The sequence below is a fragment of the Corvus moneduloides genome, chromosome 8, assembly GCF_009650955.1.
Source record: "Corvus moneduloides isolate bCorMon1 chromosome 8, bCorMon1.pri, whole genome shotgun sequence".
Taxonomy (NCBI): Eukaryota; Metazoa; Chordata; class Aves; order Passeriformes; family Corvidae; genus Corvus; species Corvus moneduloides.
Window position 1 is genome coordinate 863,124 of NC_045483.1, and position 19,012 is coordinate 882,135.

Genomic DNA, 19,012 nt, shown 5'->3' on the forward strand with positions numbered 1-19,012 from the left:
GGGGTGGGATCTGGGCTGTTTGTGCCACCGCCCCAAATGACATGGATCTCTGGAGACGGCTGCTGATCTACAGCAGCCCTTCCTTGAAACAGTTCAGTGCACCAACATCAGCAAGTTTGGTCATTACCCGAGACTGTCTCACCGCACAACCGCGGCATGAGGAAAAGTGGTTAAGAGTGTCCTCAGGGAGAGAAATCTACAATGCAGATATGAACAAAAAGGATGTCTCTTTGGAGTGCTCAGACCCATTTTTTAGACTTAAAAATGAAGGTGGTGGGTCTAAACCTTTTATTTCAGTGCTAAATTGGCTTTTTGGCTGCCTAAAGTGCTCTTTGCAGTATTCAAGGGCCAAGGTGTGCACCAGAGGTGACGCTGATGAACTCTCTCAGGTGCCTTTTCCCCCCATTGCGTTCAAACCCAGCTCCTCAAGCACCAGTGCATTTCACAGGAAGCAGCCCTTTATCTGTTTGTTGGTTTTTTGCTGTTGATTTTGTCATTGTGTTTCTGTTCCTCTGCTCAGTCCCAATTACCAGGATGTGGTTTTGAGATGTACAAACAGCCACACACTAAAACATTTAGCAGTGATCCTCTGCTCATCAGATTTCTGTCGCTTTGTGCTTTACTCCAGTCTCCATTTCCCAGTGTCTCTCAGGGTAATTAGAAGCACTGTATTTCCCTGATCTCGTGCTTAGCCACAGATCATCATCATTTGATTCCAAAACTTCTTAGGTATTACCTTTACTGAGGTATTACCTTTACTGAGGTTGTCTGCTGCCATGGGAGATCCAACTCCTCTGCAACGATTTTAAACCATGAAGCTGAAACATTTGTGAGTTCTGTGAACTCAGGCTCAGCCCATTTTGCTGTTATTCATCCCTTTAATTTTTTGCTGGAGCTGCTGGAAGCTGTGATGCCGTCAGCAGAGGCTTGCTCATCTCCTTCATTTCACAGTAGAGAGGAGACGGCAGCAGAAACAAACCCACAGGTCGTAAGGGAACATTGCTGGCCCTGGGGCGCTCAGCCCGGAATCACCTGGGCTGGGCTGGGCTGGGCTGGACTGGACAAGACAGGACAAGGGAGGTGCTCAGGCAGCAGCAGCAGCACCAGGCTCCTCTCCTCTGGTCTGCCAGGAAATTCCCAGGATCCCGGACTGGTTTGGGTTAGAAAGGACCCCAAAGCCCACCCAGTGCCAGCCCTGCCATGGCAGGGACACCTCCCACTGTGCCAGGCTGCTCCCAGCCCCAATGTCCAGCCTGGCCTTGGGCACTGCCAGGGATCCAGGGGCAGCCCCAGCTGCTCTGGGCACCCTGTGCCCCTGCTCACAGGGAAGAATTTCCTCCCACTATCCCACCTAACCCTGCCCTCTGGCAGCTTAAATCCATGTCATTTTCATTGACGGCAGAAGGGTCTCGGCTGAGGGGGCAGCCGTGGGATACCCGACCCTGCTGCTACTCTGACTCCGTGGCACTCGCACGGCCTGGGAAAGGGGGAGATTGGGGGGGTCGGGAAGGTTTGGGGGCTGCGGCTTCTGGGGACGGCGAGGAGGTTGGGGAGCTTTGGGGGTCGGAGGTGTTGAGGGGGTTGGGTGGTCCGGGGGATTTTAGGGGTGAGGGGGGCTCCGGAAGGTTGGGGGTGTCGGGAGTGTCGGCAGTGCCGCGCACCCCAGCCGTCTCTGCCATCCCCACGCGTCCCCCGCGGGCAGGGGCTGCCTCCCGCACCTGCGGCCGCGGGGGATGACGCCGAAAATCCCACTCGTTCCTCCGCCGACCCCCGGCAGCGGCGGCGCTCCCGCCGGAGCCTGCCCCGGGGCCGGGGCTCCGTCCCTCCGCCCGTCCCTCCCCCATCCCTCCCCTCCCCGGGGCGGCCCCGCCGCGCCCCCGCCCCGCTCCCCCCGCGCCGGGCGGAGCCTGCCCGCGGTGCCGCGGGCTCGGAGTTGCGCCGGGCGGCGGAGGCGAGCGGAGCGCGGCGCTCCTGGCCCGGGCCATGCAGGATGCTCCCGGCCGCCGCCCCGCGCCCGCCGCCGCTGCTGTGGCCGCCGCCCGCCCAGCCCCCCGCTCCCCCCTGGGCCTGGGTGCTGCCCGCGGCCGCGGGGCTGCTCCGGGTGGGCGCTGCCGCCGCCGGGGCCCCCCCTCCGCCGCCGCCGCTGCTGCTGCTGCCGCCCCCCGCGCTGGTGCGGCCCGGGCCGGGCTGGCGCGGCCCCGCCGAGCCCCCGCTGCTGCCGCTGCTGCCCGCGGCCGCGGAGCCGCTCCTGCACGGCCAGGTAAGGGCGGAGCCGCCGTGCGGGGACACAACTTTCCCGGAGCCGCCGGCCCCGGCACCGAGACCCCTGCCCGCGGCGAGGACGCGCCGGGCGGGATGGGGGCGGCGGCGGGACAGACCCCGCGGGGCAGGGGGGGCTCCCCGGGCGCTGCATTCTCCCTTTCCGAGCTCTGCATCCTCCCCTTCCCCGGGCGCTGCATCCCCCTTTTCCCGGGCTCTGCATGTCCCCTTCCTGGGTTCTACATCCCCCTTCCCCGGGCGCTGCATCCCCCCCTTCCCAAGCTCTGCGTCCCCCCTTCCCCGGGCGCTGCATTCCCCTTTTCCCGGGTTCTGCATCTCCCTTCCCCGGGCTGTGCACCCCCCCTTCCCAAGCTCTGCATCTCCCCTTCCCCAGGTTTTACACCCCCTTCCCTGGGCTATGCATTCTCCCTTCCCCGGGCTCTGCATCCCCTTCCCGATGCTCTGCGCCCCGCGGGCTCGCTCGCCGGTCACGGCCCCGCGCGTGTTGGAGCGCGGCACTTCCAGCGGCTCTGGAAACGTGCGGCGAGGATTTCTCCGGGAGGAGAGGAGCTGCCAGAGGGGCTGGGGGTCCGTTCGGTGCGGCCGGGGGTCCCTCCGGCGGGGCTTGGCTCCTTGCTGGCTGCAGGATGCGCTTTCCGCAGAGGCAGCCGGAACGGGAGGGATGCTCCGGGCGCGCTCCGGCAGCCGGGGCAGCATCGCCGCTGTGCGCTCTGTGAATATTTATAAAGACGAAAGTTTTGAGCTGTGTCACTGGAACCAACGTGTCGCGCCAGTGCTTTCCCTGATGAATATTTCAATTATTAATTGCTGCCATGAGGCTGCTCGCAGTAGCGGAGCCTGCAGCCGCGTGTTCGTCCCGTCACAGCGGAGGGGTCGGAGCTGTGCGCGCAGTTTTGCCTCGGCTTCATGTTTTTTGGTAGACAGAAGTAAAAATAAACGCGAGCTGTGAGCGCTGTGGTGTCCGCTCGATTCGGTGTGATGATTTCCAGCCTTTTCGAGCTCGAGCGTCTCCTGTGGTTCGGGAGAAAACAGTCGGTGCTGCTCTAATGAAACGGGAACATCAATTATTCCCCAGCGGGAGACCACTCGACGAACCTGCAGAGGTGGTTTTGCTGTGGGAACCCACTTGCCAGGCGAATTTAAGTTGAGGAAAAAAAAAAACATTTCTGCCGTTCCCTTTGGTTCTCCGGACGCGTTTTAAGGCACTTTCCGGTCCTGTTTTGGGTTCGGTGTGAGGTTCAGTGTGAGCAGAGGAAGCCCCGCTTGCCTGGCGGCTGCAGCCATTGCCGGTGCTGCCCTGCTCCAGGTTTTGGGTTCGTGGCTTCCCGAACCGCTCTGTGCCGCCAGTGCCGCTCGCTGCTCACCCTGCGATGCCCAAAGAAACACAAACCCTTGGGCTGAAGGGACATTCCTGACATTCTCCGTGCTCATCCGTCACGGATTAGGAAATCATGGAAAGCATCGGTTACTCAGGGTAAAATCCTTTTGTTAACTCCTCCTCCTATGGTTTTTTTCCCTCTGAAGTGGCTATTTGGAGCTCACTCCCCGGTCGTAGGATTTTCCCCTTCTTCCAGCGTGGAGTTTGTTCCGGTTTTGCCGCCCGTGTACACAGCCACGGTGCCGCCTCACGCCGGGAAGAGCTGGATTGATAAAAGGCTGCCCAACTGCAAAGTAAGTGCGGTCCTGGCGTGCTGAAGGGTTTTTAAGGCTGGAGCATATGAAGTACCTAAGCTGAAGAGTGTTGTGGGCTCAGTGAACTGGGGAGGGCTGTGAGAGGTCGGTGTTTGTCAGGAAAACCCTTTGGGGGAGGAATGTTGGAAGGGGCAGGTGATGGAGCAGCAGTTACAGCCTCACTGTTCCCGAGTTTTAATGAGACTAAAATGTCTTTAGTATTTATTCCTTTGAGTAGAATGTCTTCATTTTCCTACAAGACATGGTTATGGGGGTTTTCCATCTCCCCTTTCTCCCTGGTTTTCCCACTGTTTGTCCCTAAGGGGTGCCACAGTCCAGCGCTGGCAGAGCGGTGTCACCGTGGGCGCTGCCACACCCCCGGTGCTAGGGTGTCCCTCGGGGGGTCCCGTGTCCCCATCCCACCTCCGTTCCCCACATCTGCCCATTTGCCAGCTGTGTGCTGAACACCTGGTTTTGTGCCTTTGTCCCCTGCTGCACCTCAGCTGTTTTGTGCCTTTGTCCTGCCCTGTCCCTCATCCCCATGTCCCGGTTGGGGACGTGATCCTGGCGCCGACGGGGTCGCTCGGAGTGGCTGTGTCAGGACAACGCTGCCCTCAGTGATTCCTTGCCTCCTGTGCTGCTGCAGCAGCTGATGAGTCATGTCAAAGCCAATTAATTTTTAAGTGGTCGCTTCAATTCAGCCTCGGCAGGGAGGGAGCAGAAACCCCCCTGGTCTGGGAAGTTTGTCCCCAGCAGAGGCACTGCCTGCTGTAACATTGAGTTAAAGACACTTCACTCTCACTTGTATTTCTGAATTTTGGATCTCAAACTGTAACATTTTTCTTTCTTTCTGTTGGACAGATCTACTTGAACAATGCCTTTGCCCTGGATTCGGCCTGGATCCAACCTGAGGAGTCCAGGCTGTTCCAGGGGGCTGAGAAGCCTCTGCTGCTGAGCAATCAAGTAGCCATGGCTGTAGCCAGGCCAGCTGCTGCCTCCAGGCCACTGCCCACGCTCGTCTTGGCCCCTCAGCTGATCCCAGGTCAGGATATAAGTGCATCAATAATTAAGTACCTGCCTGTTTCTTGGTGTTTTTCCCTCAATGCGTCCCCCAGAGAGGCAAAGCTGCTCTCTAAAGTGAAGGTTTGCTTCCATTCAGCTGAAAATCTCTTGCTTGAGCAGACCCTTGATGGCCAAATGCAGGTCATCCTCTGAATGACTCCGAGAGAAGGAAAAGGCCGTGTGCAATTATGGCAAGTTGTGCCAGGCTGTTCTGTAGCTGCTTGGTGACCTCTGCAAGGAGGGGACCAACCACTCCCCATCTACTGAGTTTATTTTTCAAACAAGAAATCGCTGACAGCCTGAAAGATCCTGTGATTCTGTGGCACAGCCCATGTAGGATTCTGCTGTCTGCTCATTTTAAGAGTTTGGTGGGATCTGTGCAGACAGCCAGCAGGAGAGCAGAGCAGTGGATCCGTCATCTCATTACAGCTCAGTCATTTGTGAAATAAATTCCATTAATCTGCGTGACTTAACAGAAGAACTAAAAGCTATAAATATAAATATGAACTGTGTAAATATTCTGTGATGCTTTAGGTAACCAAGATTTATACCTGGAAAAGAACATTTACCCTTGGCCAAGAGCAGACCATGCATTCCAGTCGGGTTGGAGCTCTGTTTTGTTGCTGCAGGAGTAAATTAAAATAGCAGTTGTGCTATACAGAAGATTGAGGAGTAAAGCGCCACTGATGCTTCGGCCCCTAAATACAATCTTAAAGTGGGAATTAGAATTACTGCTTGCTGCCAGTTGTTCCTGCCCTCCTCAGAGCGAAGGTGCTGTCCCTGGGGTTGAGAGCAGAGGGGTTGAGGCTCCCTTTCCGTGGCCTTTCCCCAAAGCAGTTTGTATTTCAGAGCTGTGCAGCACTCAGGACCTTGTGTTTGCCATCAGTGCTGAGGTTTGGAGTGTGCTGGAATAGATCCTGGCTCCTGGGCTCGTTAGCCAGCCTGATTAATTAGCAGGGAATGCCCTGGAACGTGTTGGCCCATTCAGTCTGGGTCCATGTTTTGGTGTTCTAGCAGAGCTATGGCTCAGCTGTCCTCTCCTGCTGCCAGGACTGCCTGGGGCTCAGCTGGAGGAGGCACTGCTGTGACAGGGGAGACCCTGTCATTAATCCATTTCTATTTATTAGAGTATTTATTGGTATTTATTACCCATAAAAGCAGCTGTGTGCCCAGGCTGCCTGGGGAGTCACCGAGCTGTGCTCCCAGGCAGGAGGAGCAGGGGCTGTGAGGATGGGTGTGCTGGTGAGGGAGGGGGTCTGGGCAGGGGACCCACAGCCCCTCCTGTTTCTGCATGTCTAAAAAAGTCAGTATTTTAAAATAGTTCTATATTTTAAATGTGCACAAGCGTATTTTATCATGTGCAAAGTGTCAGATGTAAGGCAAGAGCATTCCTGGGAGTGGCTCAGGGACAGTGCCAGGCAGAACAGGGACACTGCCAGCCTGGTGCCACGTCTGTGGGCTGCAGGGAGCACCGGGAGGGGAAGGGTTTCATGCCTGCGCCCATGGCTGTTTGCTCAGGAGCCCTGCAGCTGGATCCTGCTCTTCCCCCAGCAGCAGGTTCAGTGCTGGCTTCCACCTCTGAGGTGGGAGAAGGGCAGGGAGAAGCACAAATCCCCCCAGCCATCTCTGTAAATAATGGAATCACAGAATCATGGAATCCCAGACTGGGTTGGGTGGGAAGGGACCCCAAAGCCCACCCAGTGCCACCCCTGCCATGGCAGGGACACCTCCCACTGTGCCAGGCTGCTCCCAGCCCCAATGTCCAGCCTGGCCTTGGGCACTGCCAGGGATCCAGGGGCAGCCCCAGCTGCTCTGGGCACCCTGTGCCAGGGCCAGTCAAGAATTCCTTCCCATCCCTCTTGAGATCTCCTCTCTGGTTGCTGTGGTTGGTGCCAGTCCAACATCCCAGGCTGTCAGGGGCCTCCAGAGCTCGTGAGGGACAAGTGGCCATTCCTGCAGGGTGGCCCGGTCCCTGCCCTGCAGCCACAACCAGGAGCTGCTTCTCCAGGTGTTATGGCAGCACTGGAGGTATTTCCTATGGAATCCTTGCACTTAATGTGAAGAGTAATAAAAATTGCTCGGTTAAGTGGGATAAAAGGGAAGTTAATCAGGTTTCTGTGCAGGATTCATTTCGGGAGCCGCTCCTACGGCGGCTCTGCCTTCCCCAGTTATCAGTAATGATATAATTGTTTTCTCAATGGAGCTGCAGCGCTCCTCAGATAAAGGAGTGAGCACGGAGGCTGGCGAAGGGTAATGTGCATAATTTAACAGCTGCAGCTCCAGCTACTCCAAGGTGTTATTTACTGTGAGAAGCAGCAGTTATTATTCTCTCACAAACTGCAAAATGTGAATTTATGTACTCTGTGTTGAGTGTTTCTGAGGAGAAGGGTGGCCTTTTCCCTGGCAATGATAGCCTGGTTTATGTGTGCAGGGGGAGGCGCTTTGGGGAGGAAGGCAGCATTTAGATGTTTCTGCAGAGAGAGGACTGTAAGAAAGGATTCAGATTGCTGTGATTGGTATTTCTGTAAAGAAAGGATTCAGATTGCTGTGATTGGTATTTCTGTAAAGAAAGGATTCAGGTTTCTGTCTCCTGCACGGTGCTCTCGGCTGTGTGGGTCAGGACTGGCCAGGTGTGTCCCTGTGCCCCCCGTGTGTCCTGCACATCCCTGTGAGCTCAGGGCTGCTGGATGGGGTGAGGGAGCACTGGCAGGACCCCTCGGTGGCACCCATCAGGTGAAAGCAGGAGCCCTGTGGTACAGGACACTCGGTGCTTTCACTGTCCCTGATGTCATTCGGAGGTGTGCTGGTGCAGTTTGGCACTCCTGGCTCTCAGGAGCATCACCACCAGTGCTCCCTTGCCAAGGGGGTGTTCCTGTGCGTGTGTTTGGGAAGGGTTTCACGGAACCATGGAATGGTTTGGGTTGGAATGCACCTTAAAGCTCATCTGGTTCCTTGTCTGTCCTGCTTGGAGACAAGGATGTCGTGTGGGACGTTTGGATCCTTCTCATTAATGTCTTTTCTTTCTCTTAATGCCAGTACCCTTTACAGAACCGAGCCAGTGTTTCTTGCAGCCAGTAGCAGCACTGCCTTTGATATGCAGATACACATCCAAACACAGAAAAAACCAGTTTGCTCGGTGATTCCAGTTTGGTAATTCCAGTTTGTTAATTCCAGTTTACAGATCTCTGAATTAAATAGGGCTGCTCTGTGTTAGATTGGGGTTCTATTTTCTCATGAAATAAGTGACCCAGGACCTCTGACCTCCTGTATTTCCTAAGCCCAGCTCAGTGTTTGAAGCACATCTGCATTTACAAGCACTCAGGGTTTGGCTTCCCAAATCGGATTATCTTGTAGTTAAGTGTGTGTGCTGCTCCCTGTTTGGGAACCAAGAATGGCACAGCAGGACCCCATTCATGTCCCTGCAAAGCCATCAAACCTCTCTTTGTTTGTGGAGCATTCAAGCACAGCCGAGCTGAGCACTTTATTAGGTCTGGGAATGCTTGGCTTTAATCACAGCCTTCACAAAGTTTTTTGTTTTGCTTATTAAGTTTATGGGTTTTTGGTGCTTTTCCTGTTATCTCTCCAAATCAAGAGAAACTTTGAGTGACGGTTGTTTTCCCACTTAAATGACAGAAATAAACCCACGAGCAATGTCTTTATGGGCTGGGCTGGTGGTTCTGACCTTTCCTTAGCATCATCCGAACTTACCCTGAGACCTCCTGGTGAATAAATCCAGCTCTCCCGGTGCTTCCAGGGCAGGGGGTGTTTGTGAGGAGCCAGGGATTTGCATTTATTGCCCAGGAGCAGAAAAGTGAGCAGGGCTGTTCCTGGGTTTACAATGGCAGTGCCATCAGCTGTTTTCCTCCTTGGAAAGCAGGGATATCCAGAAAGCAGGGATATCCCTGTGTTCTCCTTTGCAGGGATATCGGGGTGTTCTCCTTTGCCCGGATATCCCTGTGTTCTCCTTTGCAGGGATATCCCTGTGTTCTCCTTTGCCCGGATATCGGGGTGTTCTCTTTGCCCGGATATCCCTGTGTTCTCCTCGCAGGGATATCGGGGTGTTCTCCTTTGCAGGGGTATTCCCTGTGTTCTCCTTTGCAGAGATATTGGGGTGTTCTCCTCACAGGGGTATCGGGGTGTTCTCCTTTGCCCGGATATCGAGGTGTTCTCCTTTGCAGGGGTATCCCTGTGTTCTCCTCTGCAGGGATATCCCCGTGTTCTCCTTTGCAGGGGTATCCCTGTGTTCTCCTCTGCAGGGATATCCCCGTGTTCTCCTTTGCAGGGATATCCCTGTGTTCTCCTTTGCCCGGATATCGGGGTGTTCTCTTTGCCCGGATATCCCTGTGTTCTCCTTTGCAGGGATATCCCTGTGTTCTCCTTTGCAGGGATATCCCTGTGTTCTCCTCGCAGGGATATCGGGGTGTTCTCCTTTGCAGGGATATCGGGGTGTTCTCCTCGCAGGGATATCGGGGTGTTCTCCTTTGCAGGGATATCGGGGTGTTCTCCTTTGCAGTGGGATGAAAATCCAGATTGATCCATTGAAACTCCGCACACCCTCCTGTCTAATACATCGTTATTACATCACCTGCAGAATCGTGTCACTGGTACAGCCTCACCTAACGCGTGTCACTGCCCCTGCCCGGGCCCTATGGGCGTCTCTGGTGTCGTTTGGGAGGTGCCTCCCTCTCAGTTTTGAGCCAGGTTCAGCTCAGAACCCCAGGTCAGTGCAAGGAGGAGGTGCCACGTTCCCTCGGGCCAACGCCAGGCAGGTTGTGAAGTACAAGAGCTTTCCATAAACATTGAGCACCCCCTGTTTGACACCCCTGGGAACATCTGTTTGCATTCAGAAGGGGGTTGAGGGTGACAGGGGCACCACCAGCCTCCACCTGCAACCAAGGTCAAAGGAAGGGACAGCGAATGCTGCTTTAAGTCCTGGAGCTTAAAAATGCAGAGAATCCTACTTAAAAATACAGAAAATTCTGCTTAAAGCCATCAGGTGGGCTGGGGGGGCTGTGGAGCTGTGAGGAGCTGGGCTGGATGCAGGCACATAGGTCCTCCCAAGAGGCTCTGGGAGCTGCTGTTCAGGCAGGACTGCTGTCAGGGGGTGCTGGTGACGTTTGGAACAGAAACACTGAAGTGCCCAGGGAGGTTTGGAGTGCCCATCCCTGGAGGTGTCCAGGGAAGTCCTGGAGGTGGCACTCAGGGCTCTGGGCTGGGGACAAGGTGGGGATGGGGCACAGCTTGGACTCGGTGATCCTGGAGGGCCTTTCCAACCTCAGGGACTCTGGGATTCAGAGGACAAGTTTTCACCTCAGGATGTACCATGGCCTCGCAAAACCAGATCTGTGGAAAACACCACTGCTAGAAAAAATCTTGTGTTTTCCCCCTCATTGGAATATCAGTGATAGTATTTTACTCCTTTTTTCATGGCATTTGACTTTTGAAATTCCCCCTGTAAATGCAGGATGATTAATGGTAACTCTCAAATCCTTTCAAAGCCTTTTTGAAAAAAAACTTTCAGCAAGACCTGGTTTGTTTCTGAGGAGAACTTCTCACATGGAAGCCCTCAGCTCTCAAGGAGTCCTGGGCCAGCTTCCAGAGGCTTTGGCAAATCCAGCATTGTGTTTGAGTGGATGAGCTGTGGGATGCTGCTGAGCTGAGGCAGAGCAGGAGCGTGGCCCCGCCAACCCCTGCCCGTGCTCCCTGTCCAGCGCTGACAGCCACAGGGATGGTCCTTCCTCCCCAGAATTATTCAGCAGGAGAGAGAACTTCATCAAAGGAGGGGAAACCACCCAAACTTCTCTTTCAACTGAGTGATGAAACTTTAATAAGGGACTGATGAAAGTTTAATAAGGAAGCCCAGCTCCAGGAGCGTTGCTCATCGCAGGCTCCAGCTGGCCAGGCAGCCCAGGCTCACATTATTTTCCTGTTTTCCTGCCCTCTTTGGGGAAATCACATCCTCCTCTCCAGAATAAAAGAATCAAATGAGAAGTAAACAACCTTTCTGCTCTTGTGCCCTGCAGGAAGCCGCAGAAAAGTCGTGTTTGCAGACAGCATTCGTTTTCACAAGAGCTACAGGAGATGTTTTGTGGGTTTTTCCCAGCAGCAGACAGCTGGAATTGGGAATGAGCACAGGCTCTGGGAGGGCAGGTGTTTGACCTCACTGAAGGATTGTTCCAGCTCCCAGGTGAATGAACAAGAAGCTTGTATTTAAGCTTGGATTAGTTGGACACTGATCGTATTTTGTTTTTTTAATTTCCATTGTCACTCTGGCAGAAAATCTGTTTTCATTTATCCATTGCTGAATGATGAAAACTTAAATATTTGTGGGGTTTTGTGGCCTGTGTGCCTGTTATTTAGTGCACCTGCAGGTGCTCCTTGGCATGGAGGAATACTGGAGAAATAATGGACTTTTTTGGTGACACTGAAAATACGTTACTTCTGTTTGGCTAATGTAGGGCTTATTGTTGGGAAACAATTGTTTGTAAAGGGTTGTGACAAGCTGGGAGAGCTGGGGGTGCTCACCTGGAGAAGGGGAGCTCCAGGGAGAGCTCAGAGCCCCTTGCAGGGCCTAAAGGGGCTCCAGGAGAGCTGGAGAGGGACTGGGGACAAGGCATGGAGGGCCAGGACACAGGGAATGGCTTCCCAGTGCCAGAGGGCAGGGCTGGATGGGAGATTGGGCAGGAATTGTTCCCTGGGAGGGTGGGCAGGCCCTGGCACAGGGTGCCCAGAGCAGCTGGGGCTGCCCCTGGATCCCTGGCAGTGCCCAAGGCCAGGCTGGACATTGGGGCTGGGAGCAGCCTGGCACAGTGGGAGGTGTCCCTGTCATGGCAGGGGTGGCACTGGGTGGGCTTTAAGGTCCGTCCCAACCCAAACCATTCCCTGATGTTATCCAAGGTCCCTGCTGCGGTTCTCCTCCCTGGAGCTGTTGTAGGGGGGCTGCATCCCTCACCCCACAGTCACCCTTCCCAAGCAGCCACTCCCTGTGCTCCTTGCCAGGATACACAGGGAAAGAGACACCTCAGGGTGATGAAATGCCTGGAGTGAGGAGTGGGACCAGATGGGGATTTGTGGGGCCACCGTTGTCTCCCGTTGCCTGCAGGATCTGCACTCGAGCTGGGAGCTTTGCTGGATGCCATAATAAGCTGATGATTGCTTAATTTTTGAATCCTGAGCTTGGTGTGGAGGGAGGAACAGCTGCTGTTTGTCAGATCTGCTTTGCTGCTCAAGAGTTTCACAACTCCTGTTCTTGTTTATTTAAATATTTAGCTCTGAAGGTCTTCCCTGCCAGTGTCAGACTGGGGAATGAATGGGGCAGGGCCTGAAGGGTGTTTGAGCTTTGAATTGGGAGATTCCTGGGTTCCATTGGCAGGGGCTGCCCAGGGAGGTTTGGAGTCCCCATCCCTGGAGGTGTCCAGTGAAGGTCTGGACGTGGCACTCAGAGCTCTGGGCTGGGGACAAGGTGGGGATGGGGCACAGGCTGACTTGATGATCCTGAAGGTCTTTTCCAGCCTCAGTGATTCCATGAAGTGCCCTGTTGTGTTTTTGGGATGAAGGAGATGAGATGTAGAGCTTGGTTTGTGTGCAGGACACGGGAGAGCAGCCAGGCAGGTGAGGGAAGAGTGGGTGCCTAATACAGCAAGGAGTAAATTCAGATTTGACATCAGACAGTTACACTTAGGAAAGTTGAGAATAATTGTGTTCCATGTGTTCAAATATTTGGCTTTTTTATTAAGTTTTTTCATTTAAATTTAATAATCCTGCACAGTTTGTGTGTGAGTCACTGCTGCCTCGTCCCTCAGGGTTGTGGTGATGTGTTCACATCTGTGGGGTTTAATGGCTGAAAATGCTCCAGCCACAAGCTGGGGCTTTGGAATCACAATTGGCAAAGGGGCTCTGGGAGTCCTTCAGAAATATCTCAGTGACACAATAGCTGGGGTTGGAAGGGACCTCTGGAGATCACCCAGTTCAGGGCGCTGCCCAGGCAGGGTCACCTGGAGCAGGTGACACAGGAACGTGTCCAGGAGGGTTTGGGATGTCTCTGGAGAGGGAGACTCCAGCCCCTCCCTGGGCAGCTGTTCCAGGGCTCTGCCCCTCCATGGAAAGAAGTTTTTTCTCATGTGGGGCTGGAACTTGCTGTGGTTTAGTTTCTGGCCGTTGCTCCTTGTCCTGTCTCTGGCACTGCTGAACAGAGTCTGGCACCATCCTCTGACAGCCCTTGAGGATATTTGTATGGATTGATGGGATCCCCTCTCAGCTTCCCTTCTGCAGACTGACCAGGCCCAGCTCCCACAGTCTCTCCTCATCTCAGAGATGCTCCAGTCCCAAAATCATCTCTGTGGCCTCTGCTGGACCCTCTCCAGTAGCTGCTTGACTTCCTTTCTTCGTTTCTTCTCCCAGGCAACCAGTGACAGGATGAGAGGAAACAGCCTCAAGATGGGGGCCTTCAAGGGAAGGTTTAGGTTGGACAGCAGCAGGAATTTCCCCATGGAAAGGGAGGTCAAGCCTTGGCAGGGGCTGCCCAGGGAGGTTTGGAGTGCCCATCCCTGGAGGTGTCCAAGGAAGGGCTGGAGGTGGCACTCAGGGCTCTGGGCTGGGGACAAGGTGGGGATTGGTCAAGATTTAGACTCAATGATCCTGGAGGTCTTTTCCAACGTAAATGATTCTGTGGTTCTGTGGTTCTTGAGCTCTGGAGACCAGAACCGAGCCCAAAATACAGCTATATTCTATATAACCCCAGCTCAGGCTCTGGTGTCTCTCTGAGGGGGCGCACAGGCCAGGTGGGACATGCTGCATCTTGTTCCATTTGGTGCCAAAATTCAGCGTGCTGAGCACGTCATTCTCCCCAAGCCTTTGCTCTCCCCTCCAGCTCACGCTCACTGTGTCTCTCTCTCCCACAGGTGGTTGCCAGAACAGCCTTAAAGCAGCGGCTGGCACTCAGAGCCTGGCGCTGGTGTCCCTGGAGCCTGAGGCCCCCCAGGGCCCCCCGGGGCCGAGCCTCCAGCCCTGCCACCTCCTCACCTTGTCCCCCATCAAAGTCCCGCTCCTGGCCTCGCCCTTCCCAGGTAAGGTCCCTGCCGTGGCCCTGAGGAGCAGCACAGGGCTGCTGTGTGCGGCTGTTGCTGGGTGCTGAGGGCTCGGGTGGCAGCGCTGCAGCTGGGGCTGGAGTTGGGGATTTGGAGGGGTTTGGAGGCGTTCTCTGGGATTGGGTGTCAGGAGTGGGTTCCGTGGATGTTTGTCATGGTCGCGTCCCGGTCACGTTTAGGGGCAGTCAGTGAACTGAGCTGGTTCCTCCCTCATCTCAGGGGGTTCTGTGGGAAAACCTCTGAGCCCCAGCAGCACATCCTGAGCTGCAATGGGCACTCACAGGCTGGCTGCTCAGCGTGGTGAAGTCCCAAGCAGATTCTCTGGGTGTTTGGTGTTACAAACGTGCTGGGAGAGCGCAGCCTGGGTCTTTTCCCAGAGGCTGAGGTGTGGTTGCTGCCTGGAAAAATCGCTCTTTTCTGGATGTTGAGTGAAAACTTCCTGGAGGTGGCAGCTGAGGAGGCACTGGGGCATCCCTGCCTGGCTGGGCAGGTCTGGCTGACTGGAAGCCTTTAGGGTGATGTTTGTAACTGCGCTTGGAATGCTTGAGGCTATTTTTAGAACAGTTATATGCCAATTAAGTTAAAAATGTAAATGAGGGTGCTTGTTCCATCTTTTTGGTAATTGAAGCGTAGCACAGCAAGGCACAGGGAGAGTGAATTCTGCAGAAGGTGCAGTTCTGGCTTGGTGTTCATGGGAGAGCTTTTAACGAGAAATGGGTTTCAGGGATTCTTGTTCCTGCCGAGGAGCCACCCGGAGAAATCTCAGGGGTGTGAGCAGGGCTTTGGGATCAGGGCTGGGAAGAGCAAACTGACCCAGAGGAGTGAGGGGCAGGAAAAGGAGCTCAGGGGGGACCTTGTGGCTCTGCACAAGTCCCTGACAGGAGGGGGCAGCCGGGGGGGTCGGGCTCTGCTCGCAGGGAACAGGGACAGGAGGAGAGGGAACAGCCTCAGGCTGGGCCAGGGCAGGCTCAGGGTGGACAGCAGCAGGAATTTCCCCATGGAAAGGGAGCTCAGGCCTTGGCAGGGGCTGCCCAGGGAGGTTTGGAGTGCCCATCCCTGGAGGTGTCCAAGGAATTCCTGGAGGTGGCACTCAGGGCTCTGGGCTGGGGACAAGGTGGGGATGGGGCACAGGCTGGACTTGGTGACCCTGGAGGGCTTTTCCAGCCTCAGGGATTCTGTGGAATGGCTGAAAATGTTTTGTACTTAGTCCAAAAACCACTGGTGCTGAACTTAGAGCAGAAAGCAGAATTAATGCTGCTGTGGGACAGGGAGTTGGTGCTGCTTCCCAAAGAATATCCTGTTTGACCCCTAGAAAACATTTTGCCTGTTTAGGAGTATTTTAGAGGAGAAACCAAAGGAGGACAAAATCCCTGTTTATCTGGAAAGCAGGATTCCATGTGAGACATGTTCTCAGTGTGGGGAGGAGCTGATGTGCAGCTGGGAGAGCTGGGCACGGTGGGCATGGTGATTCCAGGAATCTCTGTCCCTCCAGAACCTCCTGGGCTCTGGGACAGTGGTGATTCCAGGAATCTCTGTCCCTCCAGAACCTCCTGGGCTCTGTGACAACAAATGTGCCCAGCCAGGAGATTGTCCTGGTGCTGTCCCTGGGTGTGTGATGGGCCATCAAACACCGCACCCTGAGTGCCTCAGCAGCCATCCCATTCTCAGTCACTCACAGCAAACCCACGCTGGGGGCGTTCTGTCCTGCACGATGGAGAGCAGCTTTTTAGGAAAGAAAGCTTGGGAGCGCCTGATCCACGAGCAATAAACCTGAGACTCGGCTCCTGGTTTTTCTCTCTTATCCCATCTCTGGAGGGAAGGCTGGGGCTTTTGCAGAGCTGCCATAAAACAATTTTGTAGGATTCATTTTGCTGTGCTGGAGGAGGACAGGATGAAAGGTGTTAGGGTTGGATTTTGTCACCACCAGCCTGAGGCACAGCTGCCCTGGGAAGGAGCCTTGGGGTGCCCTCGGGGCAGGGACCTCTCTGTGGTGTCCTTGGCCTGGGCAGGTCCAGCCACAGGACCTGGCAAAAAGGGCTGAGGGTTCGGAAGGTCTGGGGAAGGGACCAGGCTTGCGACAGGGAGGGAAAGCAGGGGAAAAGCAGGTGCAGAAAGCCTAAATCCAGCCTGGGCTGCATCCCACACGCACAGTTTGGGACAGTGCTGAGGCCAGGTGTGATGGGACAAGGGGGATGGTTTTAAACTGCAGGATGGTCCGTGTAGATGGGGGATTGGGAAGGAATTCCTCCCTGTGAGGGAGGAGAGGCTGCATTTTCCTCATCCACATGTGACCCAGAATGTGACATTGGGGTTAATGATCTGTGGAATTGGGGTTAACGACCTTCCCACATTCCCCTAGCCTAAAGTTTATGAAAGGCCATGTTCACACAGTAGCAATGAACTTCAAAACCCCAAAATTAAATTATTTCCAACTTCAGCCTCCATGTTTATGGGTGCCTGGAAGGCTGAACGTTGTGTGTGTGATTATCCCCAGTTAATTGATTCCATTAGAGGCCAGTGTCCCATTCCTACCTTGTGTAGTCCAGTGTCCCTAATCACAGGGATTTGCTCGATCAATAGTCTTAGAAGTGAATACTTATTTTTTAGACCTTTGATTATGGTCAGTTTTGCAGCCTTACAATTAATTCCTGGCAGCCTAATTAGTAACCCTGGGAACAGCAGGGCAGTGCCACAAGGGGGGAGGTGTGGGAAGGGCCCTGGGCAGGTGAGGATCCAGGCTCTGCTGCTTTGCCCCCTCACAGAGGAAATTCCTTGGAGCTCCCTTGAAGCAAATCACCAGGAATTCAGGGGAACTGAGAGTGTGCACAATGCAGTGGTCATTTTTATAAGTTCATTTTAATACAATTTATTTTACATTTTGTGAAGGAGAATCAGAAGAAAGCTCTATGAGAGAGCACAGGATATTTAGGGAATTTAAAGCCACGCGCAGCCTTTCCCTGGCAGGATGCTGTGAAGGATCCCAGCTGGATTCCTGGGAAATGGGGCTGAGCAGGCAGGGGTGGGATGTGCTGGCTGGTGCAGGTTGCTGTGCCTTGGCTCTGCAGTCAGTTGTGCTCCTGGGGATTATTTTGTCGCCGTGCTGATCTTAGAAAAACCTGTAATGATGAAATAAACGTATGGGAAAGAAGCAGCATAAAACCCCTGGCTTTAATGGCAACATAAAACACTGTTTTATATGGAATAAAACATTGAAGCTTGAGGAACCTGTCCATGGAGTGATGTGTGGCTGGACATTGGAAGGCTCCAGCTCAGGCTCTGTGCAGTGAGAGGGCCCTTGGCCCAACACTTCTGTGCTCTGCTCTCCCACCAGTGAGGCGAATGGAGAAGGTTCCAGCACTGCTATTTCAGCCCCATTTTGGGTTGGTATCACTTTTATTTCCTTTCTTCATTTTGCATCTACTGGTGGTGCTGCTTGTGCATCTCCCAGGCAAATGTTCCCTTAAATATTTAATGACAGCCTGGCCGTGAGTGTGGATTTTGTGCCAGGTTTAACATAAAGACTAAACAGGAGCTCGTGGAGCTGCAGCTCCTCACTGTGCTGCATCTTCCTGCGCTCTGCTGGGGGAGGAAACTGCATTTCCCAGCACTGCCACGCCAAGGCTTTGAAAGCCGTCTCAAAGAACCCCTAAATGCATTAAACTTTGCGAAGGCGAGCACTTACCTGCAGTAATTAAGGAATGGAGTGTCTGGTAATCTCTAATACCACTTTGCAGCTACTGCAGAAAGAAGTGGGTATTTATTTTGTTCACATGCAGGTTTTTAGTGATAGGAGTGAAGAAGGTAAGAGATGAGTCTGTGGTTATGAACTCTGTAAATTAGCAGTGAGCACAAATATTAAAAAAGGCACCATCTGCCATATAATCCATTTGCCACCTGTTCCCTGGCTCTCAGCATTATTTAAGGGTTTAAATGTAGCAGTTTAGGCTGCCACAGAACAGCTGGGAAGTGGCTGAGCCTTTTTCCTCTCAGCACCTTAATGCTGTGTGTTGACCCTGGCTCTCGGTGCCAGGGTTGTGTCCGAGCTCTGTCCGGTGACTGTCAGTCCCTCGTTAGCAGGAGCTGCTGATTGAACCACGGCTCAGAGCACAATTAGTGATGGTTCAGGTGGGGCTGGGAGGAAACAGCAAAGAGAAGCAGAGGCTGTCCCAGAGTGGCCACAGAAGCTGGGAAGGGGTCGGTGCTGCGGGAAGGTAACAGGGCAGTGGAGTTCCTCCCATTAAATCCTTGAGCTCAGCCTGGGATCCTCATGGAATCACAAAATCCCAGGATGGATTGGTTTGGAGGGACCTTGAATCCCATCCAGTGCCACCCCTGCCATGGTGGGGACACCTCCCACTGTCCCAGGCTGCTCCAAGCCCCAATGTCCAGCCTGGCCTTGATGTTCCAGCATTTTCCCAGATGTTTCCTGGCCAACCTCTTCCCTGCCAGCTCATTACTGGGAGGGCTGTGCTGAGGACATTTTTCCAGCCTCTGTGGGAACTCCAAGCTCTTTCCTTCCTTCCTTCTCTTAATGAGATTAATTAAAAGCTGGAATCCAGTAAGTGCTTGGGAAGCTGGTGCAGCTCTGGGCACTGGGATGGTTCCTGCTGGCTCTGCCAGGCCGGTCTCTCTGCTGGGCTCACTCCCATCCTTTAAGGATGCACTCTGTGGGAATTCTCCTGGTGCAGTTCTCAGTTCAGATTAGTCCAGCCCTTCTGTACACCAGAATTCCAAGATATTAGGGGAGCAAAAAATAACAATTTTGGAAAGATCGCCAGTATTCCGAGCAGGAATGTGATGTTCTCTCCTGAGGAGGCTTCTCCTTTGCCTTGCTGGGTGTCCCACGTGCCTGGCACTGAAACAGCTCGGCTTGGAATGCTGAGTAGCTGTAACAGGCTTGTTGTAAATGATCT

The 19,012-nt window shown here is 54.2% G+C and overlaps 1 protein-coding gene across 2 annotated transcripts in view; it reads left to right on the plus strand.

Moving 5' to 3' along the window:
• The first annotated feature begins 1,975 nt into the window (after positions 1–1,975).
• Positions 1,976–19,012, plus strand: part of TCERG1L (transcription elongation regulator 1 like) — a 50,050-nt gene continuing 33,013 nt past the window's right edge. For both annotated transcript variants that reach the window (XM_032116523.1, XM_032116524.1), the window contains exons 1-4: positions 1,976–2,260; positions 3,805–3,951; positions 4,813–4,993; positions 13,914–14,078. In XM_032116523.1, the coding sequence (XP_031972414.1) occupies positions 1,991–2,260; positions 3,805–3,951; positions 4,813–4,993; positions 13,914–14,078 (763 nt within the window). In that variant the 5' untranslated portion in view covers positions 1,976–1,990. The remainder of the gene's footprint in view (positions 2,261–3,804; positions 3,952–4,812; positions 4,994–13,913; positions 14,079–19,012) is intronic.